The sequence below is a fragment of the Dama dama genome, chromosome 4 (assembly GCF_033118175.1).
Source record: "Dama dama isolate Ldn47 chromosome 4, ASM3311817v1, whole genome shotgun sequence".
NCBI classification, from domain to species: Eukaryota; Metazoa; Chordata; class Mammalia; order Artiodactyla; family Cervidae; genus Dama; species Dama dama.
Window position 1 is genome coordinate 66999521 of NC_083684.1, and position 23871 is coordinate 67023391.

The 23871-nt window shown below is 42.3% G+C and overlaps 2 protein-coding genes across 2 annotated transcripts in view; one reads left to right on the top strand and one right to left on the bottom strand.

Annotated features, from left to right (window-relative positions):
* LOC133055200 (zinc finger protein 208-like) overlaps positions 1-23871 on the bottom strand; it is a 135192-nt gene that overhangs the window by 59278 nt on the left and 52043 nt on the right.
* On the top strand, positions 18753-20668 carry LOC133054821 (zinc finger protein 420-like). Its single transcript, XM_061140147.1, is given in 1 exon segment — positions 18753-20668. A coding segment is annotated over 1 exon segment (1686 nt). The 5' UTR covers positions 18753-18903; the 3' UTR covers positions 20590-20668.

Below are 23871 nucleotides of genomic sequence, written 5' to 3' on the forward strand. Positions count from 1 at the left end.
TTAATTTGTGAAGAGAACACAATGACAGTTCACTAAAATATTGTTGTATCATCATAACATCAACACAAGTCAGGAATATTAGTTGACAATGTTGAAATATATCTTCTGTGATAAAAGAGAAATGTATTTGAAACCCTTCCTAGAAAAGGCCTCTAATTAGTGTATGGCCATGTTTCCTAAATGTTTGCTATCCTCTGTTGTGTAAACCATAGAAATCACAATTTACATATTATTATATCAGAAAAATAAGTGTTTCTCTATGCTTGTAGTCTGTATTTTAATTACGGATCACACAGTGGATTGTAAAAGGTTATAATGTGTGAAATTGTGAAATTGTAAAATGTCAAATATGTGTGAAATTAATACATGTATGGGCTTCCATGGTGGTTCAGACAGGAAAGAATCAACCCACAGTGTGCAAAACCTGGGTTCGATTCCGGGGTTGGGAAGATCCCCTGAAGAAGGAAATGGCAACATCCTCCAGTATTTTTGCCTGGAAAATCCCCATGGACAGAGGAGCCTGGCAGGCTACAGTCCATGGGGTCGCCACGACTCGGACACAAGTGAGCGACTAAGCACACACAGTTAATCAAAATGAATGGTGTTAATATTTTGGCTGATTGTGATCAATGGAATTTTAACCCACCACCAACATTAACCTCTCCCACCTTACTTAAAGTTATAGAGAAGAGATTATAACAAACTATCTGGTAACACAGAGAGCTGGTATCTGTAGAAATTAGTTCCTTACTGGCTTTAAACCTTTAATACTTTCATATATGTTCCACCATATCTCTGTTGTACCACCGCTCCCATTTTGTAACTACTTGGACACTGTGAGAGGTCTAATAAGAAGGATCATGCAGAGTCCTGTTGAGAGCTTACCTGAACTGCTCCTTGCTGTTACTGCCTCAGCCTCTGTGTGTGGAGCAGGCAGCCTGCAGGTGTTAAACTCACACCAGCCAGTCCTCTGAACACCTGCAGTAGATGACCACCTTTCTCGTGATCAGCGGTTTTGCTGAACCCCGGGTTCTACTTCAGAGGCCCCCTTAAATGCTAGTACATTCAGTGGTGGTGATGAATGTCTCCTCTGGGAGGGAAAGATAAGTAGAGATGCCCTCCATGTGGGCGAGCATGAGCTATAAGGGAAAACTCTGCACCTTATTCTCAGTGGTGCTGTGAAATGAAACGATCCATTAAAAAAAAAAAAAAAAAAAAAAAAAAAAAAAACTCTAAAATAAAAAGAAAAGTCATTGGTCCCGGTGCATGCACACTGAATATACTGTACTGAATATTCAAAATATTCAGTTAAGTCATATAATATAATAAAATGAATATGCTTCTTCTAATTTTCTTATCATTACCTTTAAAGCTATGAGAAAATATTATATAAGTCCGAAAATGGAGCAGAGAATAAACTGCAGCAAGATGATTCCAAAAAAACCTAGAAAGATACACACACTAAATAGAACAACAACTACACACTCATGTGTTCATTTTCTTCAGTATCACTCATTTTATAACTCAGATCATTCTTTGATGGTCTAAATATGCATTTAGGGCACCATTTGCAAAGTCTAAGTTTCTTCATTTGAACAAGTTTAACCGATTGTCCTCTGCTGCTCCTGGTCTATGTTCAAAGAAAGCTGTGATGGAATCATCTTCAGACTCCTGGTCTAAAAGATGCAGGCCCCCTACCTGCAGATAGGTGATCACAATGCAAATCATTTTGTGAAAACATGTGGCCCCAGACTTGGGAGGGAGTGAAAAGAGGTAAGGACTTGAGGTATCTTTGCAGAATTCTGAGACCAGAGCCTTCACAAAAACAAGGTCACCAGGTAATTCCCACCAAGCACTCACCTCCCACCTCCCCTCATCTAAGGGCATGACATCAGGTCCTGGAGGACTGCACCCATCCAAGAAAGAGCCCCTCCCCAGGGAGTCAGGCTGGCCTTCTGTGTGTTTAGAAGTTCCCACTGGAAAGACTCTTTTCATGTCCCCACCTCAGACCAGCATATTCATAATCTTTCAGAGTGGGAGCCTGACCTGGAGGGCTTTGTATTCACAGAAATGGTTCAGAAAGAATCTTTAACCAAGTGGTTTCCATCTGGTTTCCCATCAAGTACAAGTGACCAGTGTTAAGCAGTAACTTCAACAGTGCCCTCCCCACAGAGTTCTTTATGGGTCCTGTGGAGCATCAGTGTGGTTCGTAAGATGTGCTCCAGGGGATTCTAAGGGGAGGCCCGGCTTAAGGACGTGGCTCCTGATCCATTTGAGAGAGCTGAGGCCAGGCTTCCGTCTGAGGAGAGGTTGGTCTAGCTGGATTTGGACCAGGGAAGTCAGTCAAGTCACATCGTCTGTGTGAGCAGAGGGTTAGGAGCTCTCTCTGAGGAGAGAACAATCAAGAAATTAGTTCACAGGCTGGTCTCCAGGTTGGAAATGATTGTTCCTGAATCTCTCCTGAGACAGAGGTCAGGAGAGGTCGGTCTTTTCAGGTTTTCAACGTCCTCTGTCTGTAGGTGCATTAGTTCATGTTAAAGAGCTGTGTCGATGCCTTTAAAGCTATCTTCTCAATACGCAGGTGTGAGTTTGCTGCATAACGTCCCCAGACAAGATGCAGAGCAGGAGGAAGAAGACGAAATGACAGCTTCTCAGGTAAATATCCTGTCCCAGGCCTGGGGCTGTGTCTGCTTTTCCTCAGGAAATGCATGAGGTGAGAATCTGCAAGCCTTTACTTCTCTACTTCAATTTTTCTGCCTGGGGTCTTTGCTATCAACTTACTTTTTCCTTTTCTTCTTATAATAGCGAAGACCAGCTCTTTAGACTACTTCTCCCTTGTGTCCCAGAGCCTTTTCTCCGTTTCCTACATCCCCGCTTTCTATGGAGCACAATGAATTCTCAGCATGAATTAGTGACTTTCTGCTGGTGAAAATACTCCCTTTGTGAGAGATCAGCATGGGGAGTCACTGGTATCTGAGATTCCCACTGGGATGTAGTTCGATGTTGGGATCTTCAGAGAAGTTGGAGAAATACCCTGAGGAATTTACGTCTGGATGCAATTCAGCTCTTTAAAACAGGACTGAGAAAATGCTCTTATAAATAGAATCGACTCAGTGGTCCAGATTTTTCAGAAAAGTTTCACAAATAAAAAGATAACTAGGAGATCCTGTCCTCTGTAATGCTAACACTTCCTAGTTAAGTGATAGTAGGATACTAAACAGGGGAACAGTATGAAAAGGCAAAATGATAGGATACTGAAAGAGGAACTCCCCAGGTCGGCAGGTGCCCAATATGCTACTGGAGATCAGAGGAGAAATAACTCCAGAAAGAAAGAAGGGATGGAGCCAAAGCACAAACAACACCCAGTTGTGGATGGGACTGGTGATAGAAGCGAGGTTCGATGCTGTCAAGAGCAATATTGCATAGGAACCTGGAATGTTAGGTCCATGAATCAAGGCAAATTGGTAGAGGTCAAACAGGAGATGGCAAGAGTGAACGTTGATTTTCTAGGAATCAGCCAACTAAAATGGACTGTAATGGGTGAATTCATATCAGATGACCATTATATCTACTAGTGTGGGCAGGAATCCCTCAGAAGAAATGGAATAGCCATCATGGTCAACAAGAGTCTGAAATGCAGTACTTGGATGCAGTCTCAAAAATGACAGAATGATCTCTGTTCATTTCCAAGGCAAACCATTCAATATCACAGTAATCCAAGTCTGTGCCCCAAACAGTAATGCTGAAGTAGATGAAGTTGTACGGTTCTATGAAGACCTGCAAGAACTTTTAGAACTAACACCCAAGAAAGATGTCCTTTTCGTTATAGGGGACTGGAATGCAAAAGTAGGAAGTCAAGAAACACTTGGAGTAACAGGCAAGTTTGGACTTGTGGTAGGGAATGAAACAGGGCAAAGGCTAATAGAGTTTTTCCCAGAGAATGCAGTGGTTATAGCAAACACCCTCTTCCAACAACACAAGGGAAGATTCTACACCTGGACATCATCAGATGGTCAACACCAACATCAAACTGATTATATTCCTTGCAGCCAATGATGGAGAAACTCTATACAGTCAGCAAAAATAAGACCAGGAGCTGACTGTAGCTCAGACCATGAACACCTTATTGCCAAATTCAGACTTAAATTGAAGAAAGTAGGGAAAACCACTAGACCATTAAGGTATGATCTAAATCAAATCCCTTATGATTATACAGTGGAAGTGAGAAAGAGATTTAAGGGACTAGATCTGATAGACAGAGTGCCTGATGAACTATGGATGGAGGTTCGTGACACTGTACAGGAGACAGGGAGCAAGACCATCCCCATGGAAAAGAAATGCAAAAGAGCAAAATGGCTGTCTGAGGAGGTCTTACAAATAGCTGTGAAAAGAAGAGAAGTGAAAAGCAAAGGAGAAAAGAAAAGATATAAGCATTTGAATGCAGTGTTCCAAAGAAGAGCAAGGAGAGATAAGAAAGCCTTCTTCAGCAATCAATGCAAAGAAATAGAAAGAAATAGAAATAGGAAGACAACAGAATGGGAAAGACTAGAGATCTCTTCAAGAAAATGAGAGATACCAAGGGAACATTTCATGCAAAGATGGGCTCGATAAAGGACAGAAATGATGTGGACCTAACAAAAGCAGAAGATATGAAGAAGAGGTGGCAAGAATACACAGGAGAACTGTACAAAAAAGATCTTCATGACCCAGATAATCACAATGGTGTGATCACTCACCTAGAGCCAGATATCCTGGACTGTGAAGTCAAGTGGGCCTTAGAAAGCATCACTACCAACAAAGCTAGTGGAGCTGATGGCAATCCAGTTGAGCTATTTCAAATCCTGAAAGATGATGCCGTGAAAGTGCTGCACTCAATATGCCAGCAAATTTGGAACACTCAGCAGTGGCCACAGGACTGGAAAAGGTCAGTTTTCATTCCACTTCCAAAGAAAGGCAATGCCAAAGAAGGCTCAAACTACCGCACAACTGCACTCACCTCACACGGTAGCAAAGTAATGCTCAAAATTCTCCACGCCAGGCTTCAGCAATACATGAACAGTGAACTTCCAGATGTTCAGTCTTCTTTTAGAAAAGGCAGAGGAACCAGAGATCAAATTGCCAACACCCGCTGGATCATCAAAAAAGCAAGAGAGTTCCAGAAAAACATCTATTTCTGCATTAATGACTATGCCAAATCCTTTGACTGTGTGGATCACAATAAACTGTGGATAAATTTGAAAGAGATGAGAATACCAGACCACCTGACCTGCCTCTGGAGAAACCTATATGCAGGTCAGGAAGCAACAGTTAGGGCTGGATATGGAAGAATAAGCTACTTCCAAATAGGAAAAGGAGTACGTCAAGGCTGTATATTGCCACCTTGCTTATTTAACGTATATGCAGAGTACATCATGAGAAATGCTGGGCAGGAGGAAGCACAAGCTGGATTCAAGATTGCCAGGAGAAATATCAATAACCTCAGATATGCAAATGACACCACCCTTATGGCAGCAAGTGAAGACGAACTATAAAGCCTCTTGATGAAATTGAAAAAGTTGGCTTAAAACTCAACATACAGAAAACTAAGATCATGGCATCTGGTCCCATCACTTCATGGGAAATAGATGGGGAAACAGTGGAAACAGTGTCAGACTTTATTTTGATTTATTTATTTTTTTAATTTTTTCCCATGGACTGCAGCACGCCAATCCCACTCATTAGCATATGAAATTACCCAGCTTATAAAAACTAACCACGCCATATTTCGGGGCACACTCACCCTCTTTGATGGCCCACACTCTGTCTGTGGAGTGTGCCTCTCTCTGAATCTGAATAAATCCAATTTTTACCTATCAGTTTGTCTCTCACTGAAATCTTTCTGTGATGAAACATCAGAAACCTGAGCTTCATTAGGTCCTGAACCCAGGTACTGTGGGTTTTGGCTGGGTTTGAGTCCCAGCCTTGTGGGTTCAAGTCCCAATCTGAGGTAAACAGTTTCAAGTTTCTGGGAAATTTTGACTCTAAGGTTCACCTGGAAGAGAGAATCTGAAATGAAGGTGTTCTAATGATCATATCCTTTTGATTATTTTCCAAGTAGTTCTCCTCATTCTCTTGGTCTTAAGGACAGTTTCAGTTTGTTTATTACTATTGTTTCTGTGAATGCTTCCTCTGGAGAAAAAAGTCCTCCAAGTGGAAGCCCGTAATACAATTGATCTCATTCTTGTTCCTGCTACTGCTCCACAGACAAAATTGCCTCCTACCATTGGTCAAGACAGCTTTACTTGACCCTACAATGGTTGGTGAAATAAGTCACTTTCATTTTTTTATTTTTTAAATGTCTGCTTATTTATGCATTTATTTGATTGTGCCAGGTGTTATTTGTGGCATGTGAGATTTTTTAGCTGTGGCATGCAGGATCTAGTTCCCTGAGCAGGGATTGAACCTGGACCCCCTGCACTGGGAGCCCAGAGTTTTAGCCACTGGACCACTAGGAAAGTCCATAAATCACTTGAAAACAAAAAACAAACAAACAAACAAAAAAAAAACAGGAAAAAAGCCAGATGTGCCAGTTTATGTGTCAGGTTTATCAAAAGTGTTAATTTCATTATCACTGGGCCCTGGCCAGGTCAGCCCCTTCTCTCTAAGCTCCCCACTTCACCCCCTCCTCAAAAGAGACCCATCACTGTGCTTGCTTCTCCCCAGTGTCAGACTTTATTTTTGAGGGGCTACAAAATCACTGCAGATGGTGAGTGCAGCCATGAAATTAAAAGATGCTTACTCCTTTGAAGGAAATTTATGACCAACCTAGATAGCATACTAAAAAGCAGAGACATTACTTTGCCACCAAAGGTCCGTCTGGTCAAGGCTATGGTTTTCCCAGTGGTCATGTATGGATGTGAGAGTTGGACTATGAAGAAAGCTGAGCACCCAAAAATTGATGCTTTTGAACTGTGGTGTTGGAGAAGACTCTTGAGAGTCCATTGGACTGCACGGAGATCCAACCAGTCCATCCTGAAGGAGATAAGTCCTGGGTGTTCATTGGAAGGACTGATGCTGAAGCTGAAACTCCAATATTTTGGCCACCTCATGCGAAGAGTTGACTCATTGGGAAAGGCCCTGATGCTGGGCGGGGTTGGGGGCAGGAGGAGAAGGGGACGACAGAGGATGAGATGGCTGGATGGCATCACCGACTCAATGGGCATGAGTTTGAGTAAACTCCAGGAGTTTCTGATGGACAGGTAGGCCTGGCGTGCTGCGATTCATGGGGTCGCAAAGAGTCGAACATGACTGAGCGTCTGAACTAGACTGAGGAACATATTTTATTATCTCAATCCTTGCATCTCCTCATGGCTAGAGGAGCACCGAATCCTTTCATGGTTATATCAGATACTCAAGGTTAGCCAGAAACCTTTTTGTAAAATGAGTGCTTAATGGCATTGAACTCCCCCTTCACCAAAACCTTATACATTGACCTTCCCCCACTGCCACTTTGGAGCAGTCCCTCAGAGATATCTGAAATTCTGCCTCCCAGGCAGCAGTCCTTATTTTGCCCCAGTTCAGTCCAGTCGCTCAGTCGTGTCCCACTCTTTGCGACCCATGGACTGCAGCACGCCAGGCTTCCCTGTCCATCACCAACTCCCAGAGCTTCCTCAAGCTCATATCCATCGACTTGGTGATGCCATCCAACCATCTCATCCTGCCTTCAATCTTGCCCAGCATCAGGGTCTTTTCCAATGAATCATTTGTTTGCATCAGGTGGCCGAAGTATTGGAGTTTCAGCTTCAGCAAGAAGAAAGCAAAAAAGAACTATAGAGCCTTTTGATGAAACTGTAAGAGAAGAGTGAAAAAGTTGGCTTAAAACTCAACATTCAGAAAACTAAAGTCATGGCATCCAGTCCCATCACTTCATGGCAAATAGATGGGGAAACAATGGAAGCATTTTGCCCCAAATAAAACTTAACTTGCAAATCTCAAGTTGAGCATCTTTTTACTCAAAACTAGCATCAGACTGTTTTCCAGTGAGTTGGCTCATTGTCAGATGGCCAAAGTGTTGGAGCTTCAGCCTCACCAATGAATATTCAGGGATGATTTCCTTTAGGATTGACTGGTTTGCTGTCCTTGCAGTTCAAGGGACTCTCAGAAGTCTTCTCCAGCACCACAATTAGAAAGCATCAATTCTTTGGTGCTCAGCCTTATTTATAGTCTAACTATTTCATCCATACATGACCAGGAGAAAAACCATAGCTTCTGGCAAAGTGATGTCTCTGCTTTTTAATATGCTGTCTAGGTTTTTCATAGCTTCTCTTCCAAGGAGCAAGTGTCTTTCAATGTCATGGCTACAGTAACCATCCACAGTGATTTTGGAGCCGGATGAAAGTAATACTGTCACTGTTTCCACTTTTCCCCCATCTATTTGCCATGATGTGATGGGACTGGAGGCCATGATCTTGGTTTTCTGAATGTTGAGTTTTAAGCCAACTTTTTCACTTTCTTCTTGCACCCCTATCAAGAGCTTCTTTAGTTCCTCTTTGCTTTCTGCCATAAGGGTGGTGTCATCTGCATACCTGAGGTTATTGATATTTCTCCCGGCATCTTGATTCCAGCTTGTGCTTCCTCCCACCAAGCATTTCTCATGATGTACACTGCATATAAGTTGAATAAACCCGGTGACAATATACAGCCTTGACGTACTCCTTTTCCTATTTGGAGCCAGTCTGTTCTTCCATGTCCAATTTTAACTGTTGCTTACTGACCTACATACAGGTTTCTCAAGAGGCAGGTCAGGTGGTCTGGTATTCCCATCTCTTTCAGAATTTTCCACAGTTTATTGTGATCCACAGAGTCAAAGTCTTTGGTACAGTCAAGAAGGCAGAAATAGATGTTTTTCTGGAACTCTCTTGCTTTTTCGATGATTCAGCAGGTATTGGCAGTTTGATTGCTGATTCCGTCGTCTTTTCTAACGCCATCTTGAACATGTGGAAGTTCATGGTTCACGTATAGCTGAAGCCTAGTTTGGAGAATTTTAAGCATCAGTTTACTATCGTGTGAGATGAGTGCAACTGTGCAGTCGTTTGAGCATTATTTGGCATTGCCTCTCTTTGGAATTGGAATGAAAACACCTTTTCTAGTCCTGTGGCCTCTGCTGAGTTTTCAAATTTGGGGCCATATTGAGTGCAGCACTTTCATAGCATCATCTTTTAGGATTTGAAATAGCTCAAGTGGAATTCCATCACCGCCACTAGCTTGGTTTGTAGTGATGCTTGCTAAGGGCCATTTCACATTGCAGGATGTTTGGCTGTAGGTGAGTGATCACACCACCGTGATTATCTGGGTCATGAGGATCTTTTTTGTACAGTTCTCCTGTGTTTTCTTGCTACCTCTTCTTCATATCTTCTGCTTCTGCTAGGTTGATACCATTTCTGTCCTTTATTGAGCCCATCTTTGCTTGAAATGTTCCCCTGGTATCTCTAATTTTCTTCAAGAGATCTCTAGTCTTTTCCATTCTATTGTTTTCCTTTATTTCTTTGCATTGATTGCTGAGGAAGGCTTTCTTATCTCTCCTTTCTATTCTTTCAAACTCTGCATTCAAATGGGTCTATCTTTCCTTTTCTCCTTTGCTTTTTGCTTGTTTTCTTTTCACAGCTATTTGTAAGGCCTCCTCAGACAGCCATTGTGCTTTTTTGCATTTTTTTTTCTTGGGGATGGTCTTGATTCCCGTCTCATGTACAATGTCACAAACCTCTGTCCATAGTTCATCAGGCACTCTGTCTATCAGATCTAGTCCCTTAAATCTATTTCTCACTTCCACTGTATAGTCATAAGGGATTTGATTTAGGTAATACCTGAATGGTCTTGATGAAAATGAAAGAGGAGAGTGAAAAAGTTGGCTTAAAGCTCAACAATCAGAAAACTCAGATCATTGCATCTAGTCCCATCACATCATGCCACATAGATGGGGAAACGGTGGAAACAGTGGCTGACTTTATTTTTCTGGGCTCCAAAATCACTGCAGATGGTGATTGGAGCCATGAAATTAAAAGACGCTTACTCCTTGGAAGGAAAGTTATGACCAACCTAGACAGCATATTAAAAAGCAGAGACATTACTTTGCCAACAAAGGTCCATCTGGTCAAGGCTATGGTTTTTCCAGTGGTCATGTATGAATGTGAGAGTTGGACTATAAAGAAAGCTGAGCACCGAAGAATTTGTTATAGCCATGCTTTCCGGGAAACAAACTCACTCAGAAGGACAATACAGATAGTGGATTGCAGGTTATTACACCAGCGGGCCCAAGGCAGAGACTCCTCTTAGCCAAGGACCCCGATCAGCATTTGTGAAAATCTTTTATATCCCATGTGTACGTCTCCAAACCCACCACCCCAATCCCTTGATGCTTACAAAGGAAGGGTAAATACAATCACAATAACCCCATCATTCACGTGTTATGTGTTCAAAGAGTTAATAATCAATAAGCCCGCGGTTACATTCCAACCAGTTAATAACCAATTTAAGCCTGTGCTTACATTCTGATAGATACTGTCTGGAGGCAGGGGTGATTAGTGTCTGTTTTCTCTTAGGTGATGAGTAACCTGGATATGATCTTCAAGGTTCCCCTGTCCGGAGGGGTCTTATCCTTCCATTGTCGTTCCCACAGACACTAAGCAGAGAGTTCAGAGTCCACTGGAGAGGTGGCCGAGCACGATCAGCACAGACAGGCCTGAGATGGAGTCCAGGCCCTACGAATTCCTTCTTCTAAATGATGCTTTTGAACTCTGGTGTTGGAGAAGACTCTTGAGAGTCCCTTGGACTTCAAGAATATCCAGCCAGTCTATCCTAAAGGACATCAGTCCTGGGTGTTCATTAGAAGTGTTAGGGGAAGCACACTGATTGAAACCGCCCACCCTGGCCAGACACCATAGTAACCATTTGCATGAGTTGTTTTATGACAGGAGATCCTGATAAGGAATACGGAACTAGTAAGCCACCACCAGCCGGAAGAGTTCGGGAAAAGTCGAGAGGAGACACCGCGTATCCGTCCACTTCCCAGAATCCCTCTTGCTAGCATCCATCTTGGCTGAGCGATGTGTACGCCACCAGGAAAGACTCTGAATTAGAGTGATTGGCCAAAGACCACCCGGAAACTAATCCCATCACCATAAAACCCAAGACTGCCAGCCACACGACAGAGCAGTTCTGCTGGGTTCCCTTACCTACTGCTCTCCACCCGGGTGCCCTTTCCCAATAAAGTCTCTTGCTTTGTCAGCATGTGTCTCCTCGGACAATTCATTTCTGAGTGTTAGACAAGAGCCCAATTTGGGGCCCTGGAAGGGGTCCCCCTTCCTGCAACAGAAGGACTGATGTTGAAGCTGAAACTCCAATACTCTGGCCACCTGATGTGAAGAGCTGACTCATTGGAAAAAACCCTTCTGCTGGGAAAGATTGAGGGCAGGAGGAGAAGGGGAGGACAGAGGATGAGATGGTTGGATGGCATCACCGACTCAATGGACATGGATTTTGGTGGACTCCGCCAGTCGTTGATGGACTGGGAGGCCTGGCGTGTTGCGGTTTATGGGGTGGCAAAGAGTCGGACACGACTGAGTGACTGAACTGAACTGAATGGATTAGTGGTTTCCTCTTCTTTCTTGCATTTCAGTGTGAATTTGGCAATAAATAGTTCATGGGTACAGATACCAGGTCTTGGAGGGCCACACCCATCCTAGAAGGAGCCCCTCCCCAATCAATCAGACTGACATTCTTTGTTTCTAGAAGTTCCCGCCCTAAATGCTCCCTTCCTGAGGTCACAGGGGTGCTGAGTGTGAGGCTGCAGCTCTTGGATCTTGGACCTGGGTCTCCCTCTTACATTGTTTCAAAAACTCTCACAGGCTGGGTCAGGTAACCTGGTAGTTCTGTCTGTTATGTCTTGGGAACTGTACTGTGGCCTGCACTCTGTAAGGCAGAAAGAAAGGAGAAGAACTCGCAGGGGTGGTCTGCATAGAGAATGCAGGAAAGGTAAGCACCAAACAAAGGATGTGATTAGCATATCAGGTTAGTCTGGATTATCCGCTGCAGACCAGGAAGGAGAAAGTAAAAAAGGAGCTCTGAAAATGGCAAAGGGAAACAAGAAAACTATTTCTTCTCGATCATTGCAGCAGTTGCGGATTCAAGAATTGTCTGGAAGCCTTTTAAGTTATCTACTTAACGCCCAGATGTGAGTTTGTGATAAAAATCCCCAGAGGAGACGCAGAGCTGGAGGAAGAAGAGGAGGAAATGGCAGCTTCTCAGGTAAATGTCCTGTCCCGGGTCTAGGGCTGTGTCTGCTTTTCCTCCTGAAATGCCTGGTCTGAACATCTGCAAACCTTCAATTCTCGGCTTCTAATTTTTCTACCTAGGGTATTTGTTGCCAACTGCTTACTTTTTCCAGTTTTTCTAGTATTAGAGAAGACTGGCTCTTTAGACAGTTTCTTCCTTATGTCCCAGAGCCTGTTATCCAATGTATGTATCCTGGCTTTCTATAGAGCATGATGAATTTTCAACATTGTTCCATCAGTTTCAATGTTGAACATATTCCCTTTGTGAAAGACCAACACGGGGAGGCACTGGTATAAGGGATTCCCAGTGGAATGTTGTTCTGTGTTGATCCTAGGGAAGTAGGGGAAATGCCATGATGAGTTTATATCTGGATGCAACTTCAGGTCTTTAGAACAGGAGCAAAAGGCAATGCCCTTGGAAATAGAATGGACTCAGTGGTCCAGATTTTATTCAAAAATAAAAAAATGTAGTTGAGACTATCCTCTTCCTCTGTGTCGATAAGAAAGACTTACTAATTAAATGTGGTATTAGGCTACATGACACGGGAGGTATATATGAAGTGAAATTTGCTGGAAACTAACTTTTTTTAATGATGGATTCAGATCATGGTTTCCATAATATTGCCAAAATACCCATGCAGTGGTAATGCATTCTTCCATGTACTTCTAACCCCACGACTCTGATGGTCACTGGTTTAAGTACTTCTGGGAGATTCCCATGCGACACAGCTCATGTATTTCCCTTTTGTCTTTAACAAGTGTCTTGAGGAAAAAAAGTGAGGGATGTGCCTAAACTATCACAGTTAATGGGGGAATCCCATATGCTCTTAAGTTTCTCTTTGCTTTGGAAGATGACTGTGTTTAGTAGAGATGCTGGGTTTGTGGGATTTTTGTCACTCAAGCCCAGGTCTGGTCATTTCCAGGTACACTCCATGCTCACATCACAGAGTCTCATCACTTTTTTGTATTTTCCAAAATGTTTATAAGAATCTTGTTAGTGTTAATCTATGTTCAACTTTATTAAAATTTGAACTATAGCTCTTTGGAAATGATATACATTTTCAGGAAATTAAAAAATTCAGAACCAGAGCTTTACTTTATGTTACATCATTCTGTATGTCTGTATTCTAGTTTATTTAAATCAATAAAAATAATATCATCCCATTATATTTATGTACATTTTTAATAAGTTGAAAAAAACTTTATTTTATTGAAATGACAACTTTTCCCTATTCACTATTAATAAGTATATAGTCCCATTTTAGTATATGTCTGTGTCCACAAACCTGTTAACATGATTTGATCGCTGTTTTTTTTATCTGTTTTTTAAAGATTTTCAGAAGAAGGGAAAAGGTACCTACTCTAGTATTCTTTCCTGGAGAATCCTATGGACAGAGGAGCTATTGTTTCCGTTGCACATTCAAGATTCTGTAAAAACTGTCAGAAAGATATACAGTATATACTAAATAGTTAAAATGATTCTTGCTGCAAGGTTACTATCCTATAAGACCTGTAAAATTTGTAAAAGTCTTAAAGTTCAGACTTAAGTGTGAATTCTTCCCTACTATTCTCCTTCATTCCTGTTCAGAATGGTCATTTGTGGAGCAGAATTTGCAACATTACTAGTTCAAATAAGCTTGGTAAAAATGTGGCATATTTTCTTCAGTCCAGAACTCTTGGATCAGAATCTGCTTTTTAAAAATGTTTCCTGGTTTTTGGTAGCCAATTTATCCTGGGTCACACAAGTACAACACTCAAAAATAAATATGCCAGTGTTGATCTGATTACATTATAATTTCTCTTCCACATTAGAATAGTTTCTTGTGAATCATATCCTCTTTTCTTGGGGTTAAAAATGTGGTAGAAAATGTTATTGTGTGATACCAGAAACTACAGTAAATCAAAATCAGTTCTCTGAAATTACTGCTTTCGTTTAGGGTCAGGTTAGGAAGTCTTCTCTTGGCCATATGACAGTCAGTCAGTCAGTTCAGTCATTCAGTCATCAGTCCTGTCTGACTCTTTGCGATCACAGTTGTGTCTGACTCTTTGTGACCCCAAAGTACATGGCATCTGTACTTTGTATTTCAGGGGCGGCTGACATTCCAGGATGTGACCATAGACTTCACTCAAGAGGAGTGGGAATGCCTGGACCTCGGTCAGCGGGACTTGTACAGGGATGTGATGTTAGAGACCTACGGGAACCTGGCCTCCTTGGGTGAGGAGAACTGCCTTCCAGAATCCCTTTTCCACCACTGGGTTTGGTTCCTGCATTTCTAGAACGTCTCCTGGAATTTTCTGCTTCCACCAACACCTTCAGATCCCTGCTTTCTAGCAGGAAATGGGTATTTGTGAGTTTAGAAAGAAAGCCTTCATGGTGATTCAGTATGATTCTATCCTTTTTCTTTCGTGATGTAATCTGCCTCCTTCACTCTAGCGTGGTGGTGATTGAATCAGTTCCATGGTATTAAATAGTGACACCGTCCTCATAAAACCACATTTACACTACTTACTTTAGCCTTGTAGTACTTGACCAGAATGTCAGGATCTGATTTTTATGTATTTGTTAGTATTGTAAGGGTGCTTTCAATAAAGTATTTGGGGAAATCATCCTCTAGGCTATATTAACATTCACCCGTGCGTTCTCTTCTCACCCAAATACATATTGGGTTGGAAACTTAAGAATCTCTAGCAAAACAAATGTTCCTTTCTCTGATGAACAGGTCTTGTGGTCTCTAAGCCGGACCTGGTGACCTTTCTGGAGCAAATGAACACTCCCTGGGATGTAAGGAGAACGGACACAACAGCCACATACCCAGGTAGGTGTGAATGGATGGAGCTGATGACTCAGGTGAGAGGTCCAAGGAGCAGTGAGGAAGTCAGCCTTTGTCCTGTGGCTTGGGAAGACGTGCTCCAGTGGAAATGATTTTGGAGAACTCTGGGCTCATTTCTGTTGCTGTCATAGACGGACATTGCCTGGCTCCTTCTGCCTCTCAATCGTTCATGAATTCAGCTCCATGATTACTTTTCTCATCCACAGTGAGAATTCAAATTCTCTTCTTGGCTTGTGACAACTTGCATGAGTTGGCTGCTCTTTCATTTCTTGGGGGTCCTAGGAAAACTGCCATTGATGAATAAATATAAGATGCTCTTTTTAAAGTTTGTTTCTACCTCTAGAAATAAATGTGTGAGTGGAATTGTAAACAAACTACCAATACTCTAGGAATATTGGAGACAGAATTTATTTTATGATTTATATTTTCTAAAAGAGCGGAAGCTACAAATATGACCTTATAAATTTTAAACTCATTTCAGTGTATAAAGCAAAACTTCCATAAAATGAGAGAATGCAAATCTCTGAGTTACACCAGTGTTTCACTTTTCGTTATGTGAACTCATTTTAAATATCTGAAGTGCATTTGCCACAATTCCTCAATGGTAAAATACTTTAATGTATTCAATTAACTCAAAGATTTTTTAAATAAATTGGCAAAATAGTTTAGAACATTTTCCACCGTATTTCTAATGGTTGTTTGAAACTATTAACATTTTAGATCATATAAAGAAGTCCTTTTAAGTCCTTTACATCCTTATTGGATTTAAATCCTTATTGTTTTACAATGCTGTGCTCTTGTAAAGCAAAGAGAATAAAGTACACGTATAAATAGCCACTCTTTGTTAGATTTCCTTCCATTTGGGTCTCTGCAGGGAACTGAGTAGAGTTCTCTGTGATCCCAACACATTTTTTAAAATCTCACTTCTTATTTAATTGCTTAAGGCTTTCTTATCTTGTTTCTTATCAGCTGCCCCAGACTTTATTAATTTATCTCATTTGTTATCAGTTTCTGATGGCCCTCAGGTTCTAATTAGTTGTATGTCAATATCATTTATGATTTTTAGATACAAACATCTAATAGAATGTGTTCCAGTAGAACACAAGTGGTAAGAAGTGGGTTAAAGTATTTGAAGGCACCTAGTATTTCTGAAAATGTTTGGTGTCTCCATTTAAGACGACTTAGGGCAAAAGGTAAACATTAGACTGCGTGTCTCCGCTGCATTTAGTGGTTCTTGTAGCTTATTATCTTGCCCCTTCCTCTGCCCCACACTCCTTGTCCCCTGGTTTTATTACGTTTTCTGTGTGTGTGGTCTCTGTCCTGAAGGCTGCAGGATCCTAGTTCCTCTATTTCTTGTGCCTGCCCTTTAGAGGTCAGTTTGGTCCTGAGGTTTGTGCCCTGATCCCCTTGATGGGCACTTGATTGCTGTAACCAAGCCTGCCCTGGATATTGAGGGGCGCTTCCCCATCGCTCTGTGGCTGTCACCGCCCTGTCTGTGGTGGGTGTGCGCCCTGGTTGGTGGAAAAGAGCCCCCAGATCTGTTTCTTCACTGTGATTCTGATCTGTGTGGAGGCAGGTGGGATTGGAGCACACCCCCGGGAGAGAAGCCCCTGAGGATTGCTGCTCTGGGGATGTTCCCCTTGGGACGTGCTCTGTGCGTCACTTTCACCCATTGGGTGAGTCTCGTGTGACCCTGGTTGGCCCTGATCTTGGCCCCACCTCAACCATGGGTATGCCGGCACACGGCCCTGGGGTGTCTCAGATGTTGTTCTCCCCAGGTCACCAGCATAGATCCCCTGAACTCAGGGCCTAGGTCCCAGGTGCTGTGGTGCTGTGCGGGCAGCTCAGACTCCGGCCTGGCCGCGTCCCCTCGTGTCCAAGCCCACAAAGTCTACAGTTGCTAAAGCCACAGCTGCTGTGACTGGGGCATCCCCCTTGTCCTTCAGATGCTCTGCAGGGGCTGAGCTGACAAAGCCGGTTGCCTGTGTAAAAGCATGGTTAGTGCAGCTGCGAGCAGAGACCTCAGGTTTGCTTCCTTAACCCTGGGGCTCAGCTGTGCTTTCAGCTCCATCTGAGCATGTGGCCCACCCACAGGTGTCTGCTCCAGAGGCTGCCCCAGGGCACAGGGGTCTGCTGACGGCGGAGGAGGGGCATGGGGGAGGCCGTGGCTGGGCCTCAGTAGAGCCCACCCGGGTGGTGGTCCTCCCTACTGCCAGGGATGAGGGGCCAGCACGGGGGAGAGAGGCTGCGGTGGGGTTCTTCCCTTTGGGCCTCACTCAACAATGGCGCTCTGCGCTTTGGTGGTGCAGGCTTCCTCCGCAAGCGTCCCATTTGCAGAGCTCCTCCCTCCCTCCCGTCCCCTCAGGATGTCTCCTCATGGCCAACCGCAGTCCTCTGCCTGGGTCTGCTCCCGAAAGCCCAGGTTCCAGCACCCAGCCCTTGTCTGCAGTGGTGGACACCCTTGAGGTGGACACCCTCTCAGGCTGGGTGGGCAGGGCAGGGTCAGCACCCCATCTGCAGCTCTCACTCCCCTCTGCCACACGCGGGTTGCCATGTTCTCTTCCACAGAGAATGAGGCTCTCCTTCTGCCCAAACTGAGCTCCCCCGGTGAGGGGCTCCCCCGGATGTGGACACCTCTTCTCTCTTCAGATCCCCCCAAGCTTACAGGTCCCATCCCAGTTGCTCTCCTCTTCCTTCTCCTTCTTCTTTTTTGGTCCTACCTGGCTCAGCAGGAATCTTTCTGGCCATTTTAGGTGGTGTAGGTTCTTTGCTAGTGTTCAGAGGGGGCTCTGTGAGAATTCTTCCAATTCTGATGTATTCTTGATGCATTTGTGGAGAGAGATGAACTCCAATCTGCCTAATCCTCTGGCATCTTGATCCTTGGGCCCCCATTTTCTCTAAATCTTCAGGGATATTCACTGAGAATAGTAGATAAGAAAGCTTTTATTTGGTATCTTTTAGGTCTGTTTTCTCACAACACCCATGGTTTGATGTCAAAGAATCCAAGGTTTGAAAATTCGATCCAAAAAGCAAACCTATATGAAAGAGCTCCCCTCGGAAATGACCATTTAACCAAAGACTGGGGACATACAAGGGTATGTGAAAGACTGAGAGGATGTTTATATGGACATAAAGAAATTGAGACCATTTCACATACTGTGGACATGACTGCCAGAATAAATGAGCACTGGGAGTCAAATTGGGGAAAGCACCCGTTTCAGTCATCACCGTCTGCCACGCAGTGTATCTTTGTAAGCAATGACTCACATCAGTTTTTGAAACACACGCATTCTCTGAGGGGAAATGTGGAAAATCTGGAAGGTCATCCAGTCTCTACTCCAAATGCTCATTCAGACCACTCTGAACGTAGACTTCGATTACACATACATTCAACCACGTCTGAAAAGGAGAAGTTTGCAATTGATGGGGAAAACTCACAATATAATCAACTTGAGGGATCTGTGAGCAGCGGGTCATTATTCTTCCACCAACAGACAGGTTCTCTCCAATCCAAAATGTGTAATGTTGATAATAATGGAAGAGACTTAATTCAGCCATCACTGTTTGATACATATCATGATAGGGTTAATATAAAACAACTTTTCATGTGTAATAACACGAGTCAGGCCTTAAGTAGGAGCTCCAACCCCAATAGTTCCCAGAGTATTTATGATGGAGCAAGAAACTGTTCATGCAATGACAGTGGATATAACAATGAACAAGACTCTGATCTTAGGAAACATCAGGCACCTCAATCTTCAGATATGGATTCTAAAAGTAATACTTGTAGGAATATCTTTTATCGAGCATCGGGTCTTTCACTAAATAACAGTACAGATACTGGAGAGAAGACTTACAATTGTAGTGAATATGATGTTTCTAATCAGTCTTCAGAACTTATTCAACAGCAGAGTATTCAGAATCCACAGAAAAACTACAAGTGTAAGAAATGTGAGAAACTCTTTGCTAACATACTCAATCTATGTAAACATAGGGAAATTCATACAGGATGGAATACTTTCAAAGGTACAGAATGTGACAAAGCGTTTAATCAGAGTTCCAAACTTAGTCAACATCAGCGAATCCATATTGGCCAGAAGCCTTATGAATGTAAGGATTGTGGCAAAGCCTTTATACAACACAGAGATCTTACTTGCCATCAGAGAATTCACACTGGAGAGAAACCTTATAAATGTCAAGAATGTGGGAAAGCTTTCAGTCATTACGCAACTCTTAGTAAACACCAGCGAATTCATACTGGAGAGAAGCCTTATAAATGTAAGGATTGTGGCAAAGACTTTAACCAGGGCTCAGGCCTTATGTACCATCAGAGAGTTCATACTGGAGAGAAGCCTTATAAATGTAAGGATTGTGGCAAAGGCTTTAGCCAGCTCTCAGGTCTTACTTGCCATCAGAGAATTCACACTGGAGAGAAACCATATACATGTCAAGAATGTGGAAAAGCTTTCAGTCAACAGGCAAATCGTAATAAACACCAGCGAATTCATACTGGAGAAAAGGGTTATAAATGTAAGGATTGTGGCAAAGACTTTAGGCAGGGCTCAGACCTTATATCCCATCAGAGAGCTCATACTGGAGAGAAGCCTTATAAATGTAAGGATTGTGGTAAAGGCTTTAGCCGGAACTCAGGTCTTACTTGCCATCAGAGAGTTCATACTGGAGAGAAGCCTTATAAATGTAAGGATTGTGGCAAAGGCTTTAGCCAGCTCTCAGGTCTTATTTCCCATCAGAGGGTTCATACTGGAGAGAAGCCTTATAAATGTAAGGATTGTGGCAAAGGCTTTAGCCAGCTCTCAAGTCTTATTTGCCATCAGACAGTTCATACTGGAGAGAAGCCTTATAAATGTAAGGATTGTGGCAAAGGCTTTAGCCGGAACTCAGGTCTTACTTGCCATCAGAGAGTTCATACTGGAGAGAAGCCTTATAAATGTAAGGATTGTGGCAAAGGCTTTAGCCGGAACTCAGGTCTTACTTGCCATCAGAAAATTCACACTGGAGAGAAACCTTATAAATGGAACGAATTTGGAAGAGCTTTCAGTCAATACGCAACTCTTATTAAACACCAGCAAATTCATAGTGACGAGAAGCCTTATAAATGTAAGGATTGTGGCAAAGGCTTTATTCAACGAGGAGGTCTTACTTGCCATTAGAGAATTCACACTGGAGAGAAACCTTATAAATGTCAAGAATGTGGAAAAGCTTTCAGCCAATACACAACTCTTACTCAACACCAGCGAATTCATACTGGAGAGAAACCTTATAAATGTAAGGATTGTGGCAAAGACTTTAGCCGGCACTCAGGCCTTCTGTACCATCAGAGAGTTCATACTGGAGAGAAGCCTTATAAATGTAAGGATGGTGGCAAAGGCTTTAGCTGGCACTCAGGTCTTACTCGCCATCAGAGAATTCATACTGGAGAGAAACCTTGATAATATAAAGAATGTGGAAAAGCTTTCAGTCACTATGCAACTCTTACTAAACACGAGCGAATTCATACTGAAGAGAATTCTTATAAATGTAAGGATTGTGACAAAGACTTTAACCCTGCACATTGGTCTTCCTTACCATCAGATAATTCATACTGAAGGAAATCTCATAAATGTAAGGAAACCTGCAAAGGCTTTGATCAGCTCTCTCACCTCACTGGACATCAGAGAGCATGTCCTGGAGGGAAACCCTAGTAATGAAGTAAGACATGGAAGAGGTTTGTCCTGAACATACAATTCAGGAGACAAAAGACTTATTTATATAAGAAAGATATGGAATGACATAAAGAAAATGTAGGAAAGTATTTATTAAAAAATCAAATCTAAATAAATATCAGGAAATGCATACTAGAAAGTATCTCATAAATTCTGTTTTCTGACGTTTCTCTTAGGGAGAAATATTGTAGATAGTGATTCATAGTTAAAATAGATAGAAAATTGATATGTTAGTATGGATCACAAGATGAAGAGGTGATGTTTAGTCATGTACAGTTACTAGCTATGTATGTTTGTTGATATTGACATGATTTGTGATTATTTGAAAACCAAAATGAATGTAACTGAATTCTCAAATTACTCCATGCTACACTTCATTTCTAGTGTGCATGAGTAGTGTTTTTGATGGTTGCTACCTCAAAGATGAGAGAAGCCCTTCTATCTAGGAAGAAAACATTTACATTTTTCTCCATTATAAGATTAAGGACAGAGGAATGTAACATGTACAGTGAACATCTGAATGGTGGTGTTTGTCATTCATGTCACACATCCCTGTAAGTCACCATGATGTAAGTGTTCAGGGAATAATTCCACAGATTAAAGTAAGATGTCCATTTTCAATAGTTACATCACTTGCTTTTAAAGTAAAATATAATGACAGTTCACTAAAATCTTGATGTATTTTATAATATGAACAGAAGTCATGAATATCAGCTGACGTATTTCAATTAAAGACATCTCTGCTACCCTCAAAATGTACGGAAAACCCTTTCCAGAGAAGTCATGTAATTAGTGTACGTTTTCTTAAATGAATAGCCTCCCTTTTGTAAACATAGAAATCGTAGTTCTCAGATCATTGTATCAGGGGAACGATTATCATTGTTTATGCTTATAATCTATATTTTAAGCAAAGTTTCATAGCGGAGTGTAAAAGGTTTTATTCTGTGTGTGATAAGCATACATATTAATCAATAAAACTGAATGTTTTCTTGTGTAAATGTTGGTATGTAATGAATGAAGTGTTAGCCTAGCAATTGAAGGTTGCAGGAAAGAATACCTAACGAGAAACTCTTCGGTAGCATAGATGGGTGAAGTCTGTAACAATTAGTTTCCTTCCTGCCCTTAAGTTTCAAATCATTAGATCATGTATTTCCCATCATTTCTCCATTGTACTTTTCCCCTCTTTAACCGCAGGGACATTGTGATGGTTCTAATAAGAAGGATCATACAGAGTAATGTTGAGAGCTCCCCTGAACTGCTCCATGCTGTTGCTGCCTCAGCATCTGTCTGGGCAGCAGGCAGCCTGCAGGTCCTTGAACTCACACCAGCCAGTCCTGTGAGCACTTGCACTGGAAGACCCCTTTCCTTAGACCAGCAGGCTTGCTGAACCCCAGGGCTACTTCACAAGCTCCCCTTCAATGCCACCCTCACAGAGCCACCAAAATCCTAGTCCTTTTGGTCTGAATGGACCCATCCACACTCAGCCTGGGGAGCCCACAGCACTTCACCCAGGCCTCTTATAAAAACCTGAACCCCAATTACTGCCTCTGTCTCTGCTCACTTCTATCCTTGACCTCACTCAGAGCTTGCTGTGAATTCTCTCAGGACCTAGAGTCATGAACTCACCTGCTTCAGTTGTCCTTTGTTCTTCTATTGAGCTAAGTAAGACTTTTCATGGGCTCATTTAAGCAAATGTAAATTTAACATTTGTCAAAAGAATACTTAAAAGCCATGATGAAAAAAAAAAAGAAAAAAAAAAAAGCCAGGATCGTAAAATTCTGAACTAAGATTTATAATATTTGACCCTGTTTAATTCTTACCACATGTTTCTTGCCTTGGATTAAAGGAACAGTTTTCTCATGGCTGTGACATACATTGAAGGCAATATATAAATATCTGAAAGTATATATGTTATATAATTTATATAACATACATTGAATAGAATAAATAAATATCTGAAGGTATAAATGCTAGCCGTGAGAAACACAAGGAACATGCGAGTGTGTGTGTATTCATACACATTTACTTAAAGAATTTAAAAATTCTAGTTCACAACTGGTCATTTCAGAATTGCAGATGATTTACTAAAAACTGCAAATCTTATAAATTTGTCAATTAATCTATTTTGTCTACTGTTCTGGGAATTCATTTCCTTAAATGTCAGGAGGTTATGTTTTTAAGGAACTTCCACACTGTCCTCCCAAGTGACTGCACCCGCTTACACTCCCTCCAGCCATTCAGGAGGTTCCCTGATCTCCAAGCCTCTTCCGCGTTTATGACATTATTAGTGGGCTTTCTGCTAGTTGTTACTCTGACTGTCAGGAGGTGATGTATCCCTGTCGGTTTGCTCTGCATTTCTTATTGTTTAGCGATGCTGAGCCTCTCTCTTCTGCCTCGTGCCCATCTAAAGGACCAAGTCGCCCACACCCCCACCCAGCCTCACCAGCTGAAGCGCACAGGCTTCCTCTTCCCAGAGCGCGTGGGGTATTCCTGGACCAGGGATGAGGCCCGAGAGCCCTACACTGTCAGGGGGGTTCCTAAGCACTGCGTTATGTCTGGTTTTTCTTTTTTCTTTTGAGATGAATATATATTTTTTGGAATATAATTGCTTTACAATGTTGTGTTAGATTCTGCTGGACAACTTCATCAATCACCATAGTTATATGCACACCCACTCTGTCTTGAACCTCCCTCCCGCGATCTCCGTCTCACCCCTCTAGCCATCACAGAGCCCCGCGCTGAGCTCTCTGTGCTGTGGAGCAGCTTCCGACCTGCTACCTGTTTTACACATTGTGGTGAATATATGTCAAGGCTCTTCTCTCAATTGGGCCCCCTCTCATTCTACCACTGTGTCCACAGGTCTAATCTCTACATTCGTGAAAATATGGTATTAACCTATATGGTATTAATCCTATATATGTATATGAGTCTAGAAAATGTTATTGGTGAACCTATTTAATAAGCAGGCTAGAAGTGCAGATATTAAGCTTTTTTGTATTAAACTTTCAA